Consider the following 12050-nt stretch of genomic DNA (forward strand, 5'->3'; position numbering starts at 1 on the left):
GCCCGGCTTCCCCGGCTCCCACCGGGGTTGCGGCCCTAAAGGGGGACAGACGGTCCTTAGAGGAGTCAGCGAAGGAAAAATCTGTCCCGTGTCCTGCTTCCAGTCACACGGGTCGTGCTTCTGCTACATGGGTCTGACTCTTCTGGCCTTCGTCTCGCTGCAGTCAGTGGTGGGTTTTAACTCCGGGATCGGGTTATTTTATGAAATTAAGAGGACGGGAGGAAAACACTGTAACACAAAGAGCTTTATTTTACAATCCAAGAAATCCATCTGTTCTTATATACAGTATCACATTCCGCCATTTAAATATATATGTTATGTTTACAAAAAAAAAAAAAAAAAAAAAAAAAAGACAGTACTGAAATTATTTACAGGAACAAAACGAGGCGGGAACTCTTTAAATATGACTCACACGCAATGCAACCAAGAGCTTCACTCAGACAGGAATGAACTTCCCGGTGAGTCTCAGACAAAGCGGATCACCGGTACATAGGTAAGTATCTTAAATTAAAAAAAAAAAAAGGAAAAAAAAAGGGTGGTTTATGCAACACAATTTAAAGAAAACAAACCTCGGGAAAAAGAAATGAGAAGGCAAGAAGGAAGTCTGTCTGGCTCGAGTCGGTGGGAGCCATTTTCTTTAGGGTAGGTGTACCTTTGATTGGATCTTAAAAAGGCCCCTGCTTGGGCTTTCCACTGTGTGAATTTGCTTGGTTACTTAGTTTAGAGGAGACAGGGTGGAGGCTCCATCTCCTTTAAATACACTACCACAAACCCGGGTTTATTTCTCCACCGCTTCCTCGGCGCCGGGCAGTTTGGGATCGTCGGAGGAAATACTGTCCACTATTGAAGAGAGGCAGCGAAGGCTGCTGGAGGCCGACGACTCGACAACGGAGACTCCTGCTCAACGAGAGAAAAGGCATTACAGAACAGACCCCTCCTCCTCGCCGGGGCTCGGCTGCGGCTCCCGGCTGCCGGAGAGCCCGGGCAAAGGAGGGAGAGTGAGAGCCGGGCCGCTGGGAACGCGGGGCCCCTTCCCGTCGGGGCCCGGGGGCGGCGGCCCAGCAGGGCCGGCAGGGCGAGTTACCTTCTTTGGGGCTGACTCCTAGGGCTCGGGAATGGTCAGAAACGCTTTGCCAGTCGGAGCTGCAGGTGCTCAGGAAGTCCGAACTGGGGATCTGCGGCACACAGGCGGTAGCGGGGGACACGGGGAGAGGACGGGTGTTAGTGGGGCGGCAGCGGCTCCCCCGGCCGGGCCGGGCCGGGCCGGGCCGGGCCGGGCCGACGGACCTCTGGAGGCCCGAGGACTGGCAGGTTCCCCGAGGAGCGCCCTCGGTGCCCGCCAGCCCTCCCGGCCCCCGCAGCGGCCCTGCCGAAGAGGAGGAGGAGGAGGAGGAGGAGGGAGGGGACGGGCGCGGAGGCGCTGCCGTGGCGGCCGAGGGGCCAAGCGGCAGTGCTTACATTTCCCTGCTTGGGGCTGAAGCTGAAGGGGTCCCCCCCGATCTCCTGCATTTTCTCCTGCTGATCCAGCCTGTGCAAGAGGTCCTGCAGCCTCTCGATGTAGCTGATGGCGCTCCTCAGTATCTCCACCTTGGGCAGCCTCTGGTTGGGGTTCGCCACAGTCCGCCTTTTCAGAGCCTCGAAAGCTTCGTTGATCTTCTTCAGCCTTCTCCTCTCCCGCAGGGTGGCTGCTTTCCGCCTGTCCGTGGGGGCCGACTTTCTCTTGCAAGTTTTACAAGCCCAGATCAAACACTGGCCGGGGAAGTGAGGGGGTTGTAGTCCCGGGGGTGCCAGCACATGCTCCTCTCCGCTGCTGTCACTGCCGGCCTCTGGCTGCATTTGGTCCTGACACGGAGACAAGGTGCCATCGCTGCCTGGGTATAGCGGGGATCCCTCAGCCATCTCCAGCTGCTGTAGGGCTCCATTCTCCCCGTCCAAGTAGAAGAAATAGGAGCCAGTTTCAAAAAGGTCCATCATGCTGTCCCTGGGCCTCTCTGCCTGCTTGAGTTGGGTGGCAATCTCAAAAACACCCCGAGGAACAACCCAGATGGAATTTAATTAGTGCAGTGACATAAGTCCCCCCCTGCTTTATATAGGAGCTGCTGAAACCCTATCCAACTTTTAGCTGTCGCGGTGTATCACCCTCCAAAAGTGATTCCAGCCAGTCTCCCGGGCGCTGTCCTGAGAACATCTCCCATTTAGAAGGGGGAGGGGGGGACACAAGAGGTGGGAGACAAATTGGGAAAAAAAATTTAAATAAAATAAATTAAAAAAAAAAACAAAACAAAACAAAAAAAAAGATAAGCGGGAAAAAAAGTACAACCCCCCTCCCCCGTAAATGCCGTGAGTTCGGGGCGCAGCGAAGGGACGCGAGCTGTGGGATCGGGAGCGCTGGGCGGCCCGGCCCCGCTGCCGAGCCCTCGGGGACACGGCTGGAGGACAAAGGCGCGGGGAGCCCTCCCCCAGCCCACCCCTCACACCCCCGGAGTACGCTCCCTGCCCGGGGCTAAGGAGAGATTTCAAAGGCAGCCATCGCTTTCCAAATAGACGGGTTAATATTTTCAGTAGAAGCCCCTGCTATTTCCACCCCCCGCCACCTTCCCCTTGCAGCATGCCATTCCTGTGACCCAAGCCACCCGGGCCAGCCCAAGGTTAGGAGCCAAGCTCGCTGTTCCTCCGCACACGTGGGGAAGGTTGCCAAGGCAGAGCTGTGCTGCGATGATGAGGCACCCACAGATAGTGCACCTCGGCTTAGCCTTTCAGTGTGAACTTTCCCACGTTGCCCATGAGGTGACAGGAGTGATTCCAGGTGACTGGGTTACAGTGTGATGGGGCTCTCTGGACAGCCCTTGTCCTTGTCGCTGTTTAGGGCAAGCAAAGCCCAGGCATATGGTGTAACTGAAGTTTAATCCCTCCGGCCTGGCAGGGTATAGAGAGCTTCCTAGACACAGAGACAGAAATGGAGCTTGTGAGCACTCCCTGTTAGCTTATACTGTAGTGTCACATCATGTCTGGAACTGTCTCACATAAAGAAAGAGGATTGGGAAAATGGCCTCTTTGCCTATTTTCCTGCACTGCCTTGTGTTCTTTCAATATAATGTCTTTATGTGTATATAAATATATATAATATAAATATATAATATATAAAGTATATATTATATACAAAAATATGTATATTTTATGTATTATAAATATATGTATATATAAATATATATGTGTGTGTATATGTATGTATAGATGCATGTGTCCATAACTATATGCCCACACACATATGCATATGTATATATATTTATGTGGATAAGTAAGTATATTCCTGTGTATTTGTGTATATACACATGAGTAAGCTTTTTATAGAAACAATAATACATGAAGCACCTGCAATGGTCTCATAGCTCTCAAATATAGCTCCAAACTCCAGCTTTCTGAAGTGTGGTGGTATTGTTCATTTCTCTAAAGCTACAATGAAATTAATCACTCACTTGACTGTTTCTCCAAAACTGCAAAAATTTTTGGAGTACAAAAATCTTTAACACTAAGAGTAGTTGTGGTTTTATTTTTACCACATTAGTGTTGTTGGAATGGATCTTGTTTCAGCTTTAATGAGGCAGAACAATAGCCAGTTTTGGATGAGACAGAGAAATTCAGACTGTTCTCAGCGAAACTAATTTTGATACTATTCCACCACTGAGGTTTTTTCCCTCTTCAGATTAAAGAAAGGGCAGTCTGGCAGTTAAGGCACTGCACATAAGAAACAGTTTCTCTGTTTCCATGTTTTGCAGCTTGCTTTCTGTATGACCTTTGACCAGTCACTTACTTTTCCTGTGATTTAATTTTGACCTTTACTTATCCATTGTGTCTCTGATTTAATTTTCTGACTATCCATGGAAAAACTACCCCTCTACATGCTTTGGGGTATAACAGGGGTCTTTGTCCCATAACATTAGTAATGGTAATAATAGAAAAACCCAAAGCAGCAACAACAAAAAACAAACAAACACAAACACCGCCCCCCAAAACAAACAAAAAGTATCACAAACTCCACAAACCAAAAGTGCACTGATTGTTTAATTTTTTTCACATTTACTAGGCTAATTTTTTTTTTTTTTATTTTAATATTTTGTTTCTTCAATACCACCACGGGAATATTTGGAACAAGACAGATGAGATCAGTCTACTGGTAAGGCGCACAAATGAAAATTTAGTTTAAGGGAGAGAGATAATTACCAAATTGTTGTCCTTTCAAGAGCTTTAAGTGGACTCAGTGAACTGAGAAACTGTAAGTTTAGGAGCCAGATGCTCCTGCTGCTTTCAACAGATTTTTTTTTTTAACAGGAAACAGAATATGTTCTTTCTTTCCAGCACTTAGTGACAGAGTAAACAAATTCAGCTCCTCACAGTGATGTGGGCACAGCATAATTAGTCCTTTGTAGGACTAACTGATATGAGCAAGCTTCTAACAACTGTAAATAAATTTTAATTTGAATGAAAATTATAAGTTTCCCCATCATATAAAAAACTTGAATTCTGGTGCATCTTCCACTCTAACTCCTTGGTTTATGTTACACAGCTAGCAAAGAGCTAGCAAATAGCTAGGCCTAGAACATATAAATAAAATATCCTCAGAGATGTTCTCCGCTACAAAATTGAATCAAATGAAGGATGGAAAAGTTGGTACTGGCCATTTTTCTCTTCATGCTTTGTATTCCTGATCATTTTAGGTATATGCACAAAGACATAAGAGGAAATAAAAGCATGTGAATAAGAACAATTGGACATAGAACTGAAAGGAGGATCACTACTGAAGAACACTTGTCATTTCAGTCAGCTTGGTAGAACCTCACAGAAAATCTTACCCTAAAGCCAGTTCTTTATTCAATTGTTCATGCTTCCATGCACGGTAGTTTTACTGGAAATATACATTCAGCATACTTATACAAGTAAAACTCTGATGTGTTGTATTTGGTGTAGAAGGTCTGTTATCCTTACCTAAGAAGTGTTTCAGAAAGTCATTGAGTTGTAGATTCAATGAGTGGTCAGCATAACCAAATACAAGGGAGCTGCATTTTAAGGCACAGCTGTCCTCCAGGAGTTAGATCCCTCCAAATTCATATGTATGCCACATACAATTTTTCTGGATGACTGTGGTTGAATAATAACCCTGGAACTGCCTGGGTCACTCTTGACACCTTAAGGTTTAAGCAGAAATTTAGTCCAGAATTTTTAAGTATTTTGTCAGCCGGGACTCAGCACTTTATGCCATTCCAAATATCTCCTTTTTCTCCTTCACTGTTCTCAAGATTCTTCCAGCCACAGGCACGGTGCATTTTAAATCTTTGATGTCTTTGATACTTCTTTGCAGTGGCATTTGTAATAAGTGAGCATCCATTGCATCCATTCCTACGTGTCATTCTGAAAGGGCACCTGGGTGAAGGTGAAATTTTCAGGCCTAGTTACAGCCCTATTCTACTCATACAATACCTGTTTTGACAGATGGGTAGATACTTTGGCTACGAGGGAAATGATTCTTCAATTGCTCCTTACAGATTTATGAAGGCAGGTTGCCAGTGTAGGTCCAGCTGTGGGCATACTGGGGCTCTCAGTATTTTTCTGCATTTTATAAATGGAAATCTTTCTATTCACACTCTCATTCCCCTCTTCCTTTTACACTCATGTTCAACAGCACCTTTCTTAGCAGAAAATTTCACTATTTTATTGTTAATACAAGATGTTGTTCTTCTGCCTTTGCCTTTTCAAACAGTTTACATTCTTCTAAACATGTTTCTGAAATACAGAATTTGACTTTAGATCTTCTACTGGTTGCTATTTCTAACATCCTTTTTCTTTTCCCCACAGGAAAAATAACACCTTTTTAAATTGCAGCATTTTTCATCTGATTTCTCAATAGCAAAAAGAAACATGCTCTCCTCATTACCGTCTCCAGGCAACCACTTAGAGTACTGAAAAGCTCTTTGCTGCTGCTGAAAATCTCTAGGCTCTTGCTCTTGTGTTCTCTGTCAATTCCAGTTCACAGGCCTTCTCACTGGAGTCTGGTAGGTTGTTCAGGTAAGGGTAGATGGTGTGTCTAGAAATACGTGTTACTGCCTGTATTTGGTTGTCACTTGTAGCCTGTGTAGTAATACAGTTTAAGACACTGGTCTAAGCTGTTACAGGGTTAATTCTCTGTCATTTCTCATGATGTGTCAGTGGGTACACTCAGATACTCACCCAGGATGTGTTTACATTCTCATTTCACTTTGTCAGGAATGCCTTTGTCAAAGAAATCTCTGAGTAGCCCTGACTTACAGCACTTTCCATCCTCCTTACAGGGTGTTCTCAAGGGTCTGTCATCTGGGTTCTGTCCATGAGAAACTAAGCTGGAAGGCACCCTGAAATAATAAGGGGATGCTGGGTCTTCAGCACTGCCAGGTTTGACAGGTCTGTACCCGGCTCACCTATATGATCCGCTGACTTCTGTAGTCAGAGTTCTTAGGGAACAGCTAGAGAACTGGGATTTGCTGCTGAAATAGAATATTATGCCAAGGATTGCCAATAGAGGATTTGAAACTTCATCCCTCCTTTCCCTTCAGAAGGATATTTTAAGCATCTACTTTGTAGGATGTTTGAAATGGCTGACAGATGTGTAAGGGGAGAGTTGGCGCACCAAAGATTGGTAGTCTGTTAAAAAGTATGTGTCTACTCCTGAATCTACAAAACATGACAGAAATGTTTGGTAAACAGAGATTAGAGATTTTCCATTAGTTTTCTTCAAAGTCTGGGCAGTGGAGACTCTACTAGGGACCAGCATTTTTTATGCTGACAATGACCCATGGGAAATTTAAGCAAAAAGAACCTTTCTGACATTAATGGAAGTAATAATAATAGTAATAATTCCTGCTACTGGAACAAAACATATGGAGCTTCATGGCTTGTGGTATGTAGCAGCACTTTCTAGCTGAATTTCATTACCTCTTCTTAAAATGGATTTCTCAGGGGTCTGAAGGAATAACACAGACCAGCTTTAATTCTTGATTTTAATTTATATATGATATTAGACTTATCTGACTTTTGTTCACCTAGAATTTTTTGTTCATTTACCCTATTCTAATTCTGTTTGTCCAAGGATTTGATATTATTTGCATATCCACAATGTCACATACACTCTCACTGGAGATTTAGGAACTGACTAGAGGAAGTGTGTGTACTGTACATGCCAGTGCTTGTATATAAGTATGTGACACTTTAAATAATTTAAAAGCACATGGTAACATCCATCCCTCAAATGTAAGTTTTACAAATAGGGTAGAGAACAGTGTAATATGTGCTCTGGAGCTGGGCAGCCAGAAGGACAGAGACCCAGAAAAGACAACTTTGTATAAATTTACAGTCTTTGTAGGCGAAGATTTAAAAATTCTTATTCACAGAGGTCTTGACTATATAGCTGTTCCAAATTATTGCTGTTTGCCTTTGATTGGATATGGACTTTAGTGTTCATATCAGTTACAGTCCTGTTAGTATCTGAGAGGTGCAACCTTGCTAACTAAACAGACTTCTCCAGTTCAATATGGCAAGATAGGGTTTCATTGCAGCTCTCATGTTGGCCAGTTATGAGACCCAGTTCTAAATGGCAGATGCTTTAATGCCTGTGTCAGGGTCTACAGTGACAAATAGTCACCACTGCACAAACACATTTATTTTACTACAAGACGTTTTCCTGGGGAGCAGGGAGTGCCTATCAGAAACAGTGCCTGTTGCACTGTTGCTGGCTGGGGCGAACATTTTCCGTGGTTCTATCCACAGACAGGGATTTCTTGCAGGAAGAAATGGAGTAATAATGACAGATGTCTTCTACTTGTGATTAGGTAAAACGCGGGGAACACGGTATGCGGTACAAGTAAAAGACATCACGTTGTGCAATCGCTTGTTGTTATCATGTTTTTTGTAGTTATGTGAAAGGCTATTTTTACAGTATATGCTGATTTGTCTGTTTACACTGCAGACTGTTGGAAGCGTAAAATGCATTTTCACACCATGTTGTTTCGGAACACGATGACTGTGACATCTAAACCTAATCTCAGTCCAAAGGGCAATAGTCAAACCATAATTCTGAAAGTGAAAGGAAGGAAAGGGTATGTGAAGAGCAAGTTTCTGCATCCAGCATGGGCTGATCACATCCCTGCTGGCTATGTACAATAAAAGATACTTGCAGAGCCACGGACCTTCACGGAAAACTGGAATGACAGTGGCTTGGAAGCTGTGGAGATGCACTGAGGGTAATGAATGCAGAAAACTCTCTCCTTAGCAATAACATAGGGATAGTTTAAAACAGCAGATCACAAACTCATGAAATGATTATGCCAAATGATTCACTTTCAAAAAGAAAATAGCTGCTATTTTTGGAAAATAGAATCTATTGAGAGGAAAGAAATTTGCACTGTATTAAATAGCAGTAATGACCTTGAATATTGTATCCTGTTGTTACAGAAACTTGTTGCACAGCTGCAAAACTGTTTTAAGCTGTGAAGGTCACTCAGTTATTCATCTGTGTGACATTTAAGTTACATGCTTACATACAAGGTTAGTTACCTGTGATCTGCCACTCCAAGAAATACAGAGATCTGTACTGTACTCCTTTGCGTCTGTATTCTGTTCATGTCTCATAATTTCACTTAATAACTCCTGCATGTTTATAAACTAAGATTTCATTTGCTTTGGTAATCCTAAAGATCAAAAATTTCTTATTTAAAGTACACTGGAATCTAGATGTTTTAACATAGGTTCTTGAATGTGCCGTGGATATGTGGCACAAAGGAAAATCTGCAAATTTATTTTTTGAGATTTTTGAAATAAGTAAAGAGCCCTGATGACTACTTCTGTGGCATGTTTAAACATCCTGGTGATGTTCCAAAATCCAAAGCAGTCTGGTCTCTCCTAAAAGAGAACATGACATTTCTCAAGGTATGGGAAGAACCTTGGCTGAGCTGATACTCTTCCTTCCCCATGCAGTTTATCTGGCACATACAAAGACAGGCATGAAAGTGGGATAATATTCAGAGATAATATTCAGACATTCTATATGACAAAATGGGTCTTACCCTTCTCATTCTAGTCAGATTTCAAAAAAGCATGCCAAAAACCCATTTGTATTTAATTTTTCACTGGACTACTCTGGACAACATTTCAGACAAACTTCACAGACAAAAAGATTGCCAGATGCCCTCTTGGCTTGCAAAAAATCATCCAAAATAGAGCTTCACCTGAATTGATGTAAGCATGTGGATTTTTAGAGAACGTGTATTGATTGGGTTTTTTTGGGGGAAAATCATTTGAAAATTAAACACTGATGAAAAGTTTAGAAGAAATATAATCAATTGTAATTTGATAAACAATCCCTGAAAAAGTCATCTTAGATCTGTGTTTTGAAACTGGTAACTGACAACTTATATCTGTGCTTAGATCAGAGAAGATAGTGAGAAAAAAAAATTTTGTGAAGTGTAAACCACCTAACTTATAACAGAATCTGTCAACCTGCAGTGTCATTATTTGTGAACAATATTCATGTATTAGAGCAGCCTAATAGAAGTGTTTGCCTGGAAGTGTAAGCTTTACAGTCATTACTTTGAAATATTATTGACTACTATAATAACTAAGAAATAGAATATACTTAATAGAAATACTTAAATATTTTAATTTAAATAATATTTTAATGTATTAAAATACTTGAAATAGAATATACTTAAGTTACTAGAAGTCCCTAAATAAACTCTACATGACCAATAATAAATTAATTCTATTTTGATAGAATTATCACCACCATACATAGTGGCCTAGTCACGCTCTTTTCAATGGGAGCTGCCGAGTGCTTTGGACTTCTAAAAAGCCCACTGTATAAATGAGATGAGATCCTCTTTTATCATCTTTTAAGCTGTGAAATCCATCCTGTACAATATACAACCCTCAAGGACATTGTGGTAAAGAAGCTGACATTATGAGGAGCCACAGAGACACTTTTTCTACAGTTTTCTCCAAGGAAATCGCTTTTTATTAGTACAAGAGAATTAGAAATCAGCATCCAAGATTTTAATATCATTAATGAAGGCTTACCAAGAAATACTGCCAATGAATCAATAGTTATTTAATTGAAAATTCTTTTGGAGAAGAGAGCCCTCTGAAGGTTCTGGATCACTAGGATTTCTCCATTTGTATCCAAAGGTTATGTCAATTTACAGAGAGAGTGTTAATAGATACTTATATACATATGAATATATATAGATATATATATGCATACACATATAGTCTTGATCCAGCTGATGCTAGGCCTCAGTATTTAATGGAATAAGGAGTTATTAAATGATCATACAATTCCATATTTACAAACTGTATTATTCATTATGCTGGCTGAAAAGTATTGTGTGAGCACACTCAAGCAACATCAGTGCCTTGTGGGTGCTGATATCCATCTGTCTTTCCAGGCAGAGGATGTGTCTTTGTTAAGGTTCATCTTATACAGGCAGAAACAACAGTTTATAAACAATAAAGAATCTGCAGAGGCTTGGATTATCACCTCTCAGTGTGGAGCTTTCTCAGTCAAGCATCTCAAATTTGACATTTCCATGGTCCTAGGAATTTTGTGACACATAAACTATTCACATAAACTATTTTCCAGAATTCCAGCTGTTTAGTACTGTATTTATGTTCTGGTTTAGTTAACAGCGAACTTGCTTAACATTTTTTGGAATTTCTAAGCTGCTTGTGAAGTCATGTATCTGAAGAGGAGAAAATACAAGACCAGAAAAAAGCCCATCACTTTCTTGAGATGTATGGTATTCTCCGTCAGAAGATAAATATGTGCTCACAATGTCCCTGAACTGAAAGTCAGGCAAAAATTTTACAATCAGTAGAGAAACTGCATGATGTGATCAAATAATTCTCTTTTTCCTGGCTAACATGAGCTATCCAATGAAGAAGAAATTATAGCTGCATTTTTATTTCTGAAAAGAGTCCCTGAGTCACCTTCGTTATAGCACATTCAAGAACTGTGTGCATACACAGAACAATACTCATGCCTGTGACTCAAATTGATGTATACAGAGAGTTGTAAATGAGAATGAAGTTACTCAAATTTCTTGATGTGACTTTTCCAATGCCCCAAAAATTATAAGTAAGCCATGATCTAGAAAGGTCTTATCAACTGTATCAGGTTCTTGGAAGGAATTAGCTTTCTGATTGTGATAGCTTTTGGGTTTAAGTACTTTGAGATTATTTTAATCAAAAATACCTGGGGCAGAAATGTGAATTCTTTGTGATTTATTTGCAACTTTATAGTAGCTGATAACAGGATTTATTTTCATTTGAAGAGTACAAGTTAGACCAACAGCTTTTTCACTTGAGCTGTCAGTGCACAGTGCTGATCCCAACAAATAGTCGTGAACGGTGGTGAAGACAAGAAATGCATAACAGATATTTCTGAAAGAGATTGCATGGTAAGACTAGTCAGCTTCTCATTGTCCTGCATATCAATTCTTGACCAGTTTAATACTGTTGGCTCAGCACAGTGGCAATCCTAGGTCAGATCTTCATGATCTTAACTATCTTGTACCTGAGGAAACGCAGTGCTAGGAAGAACCGATGGGATTAATCTCAGCCATCCCTAAAATCCTTTTTGCCATAAGAATTAATACATGATAGCAGCTATTAGCCTGAACCAAACGACTTCCTTTAGCAAATATGGCACAGACATCACACCAGTCACACATAGTCTGTGTCCATCATCCACATACTTGCTCCTGGGCACTGTGAGCTTACAGAAGTAATTAATGGATAAATGTGACTCTTCCAACTTTCTGCGTAACAGTCCACATCCCTGCCTACTTCTGTTAGGATCTGTTTACAGACATGTTGCCCATCAATTTATCTAATCCCCCTCTGAACATCCCAAAAGTGTCTCACCTCCCAAAGTATTTTTTGCAATTATTTACATCTGATAGGGCTTGCAGGATCAAGTCCCAAAGGACAAGCCAGCGAAGGGAAATCTAGATAGATAATCCTTCTTGGAC

General features: G+C 41.5%; 1 protein-coding gene across 1 annotated transcript; it reads right to left on the reverse strand.

Moving 5' to 3' along the window:
- Window positions 1-231: 231 nt before the first annotated feature.
- MYF6 (myogenic factor 6) lies at window positions 232-2709 on the reverse strand. The gene is made up of 3 exons (XM_023932686.2): window positions 1459-2709; window positions 1085-1175; window positions 232-897 (listed from the first exon to the last, which is right to left on the reverse strand). Exons 1-3 carry the CDS (start codon window positions 1972-1974, stop codon window positions 779-781), a joined length of 726 nt encoding a protein of 241 aa, XP_023788454.1. The 5' UTR covers window positions 1975-2709; the 3' UTR covers window positions 232-778.
- Window positions 2710-12050: the final 9341 nt, after the last annotated feature.

The sequence above is a fragment of the Cyanistes caeruleus genome, chromosome 4 (assembly GCF_971803275.1).
Source record: "Cyanistes caeruleus chromosome 4, bCyaCae1.hap1.1, whole genome shotgun sequence".
Taxonomy (NCBI): domain Eukaryota; kingdom Metazoa; phylum Chordata; class Aves; order Passeriformes; family Paridae; genus Cyanistes; species Cyanistes caeruleus.

Coding starts and splice junctions, on each gene's coding strand:
- MYF6 (XM_023932686.2), bottom strand. CDS start 1,974: ATGATGGACCTTTTTGAAACTGGCTCCTATTTCTTCTACTTGGACGGG. Junction 1,176..1,458: donor TCAGCCCCAAGCAGGGAAAT/GTAAGCACTGCC, acceptor TGTGTGCCGCAG/ATCCCCAGTTCGGACTTCCT. Junction 898..1,084: donor AGGAGTCAGCCCCAAAGAAG/GTAACTCGCCCT, acceptor CTCGTTGAGCAG/GAGTCTCCGTTGTCGAGTCG.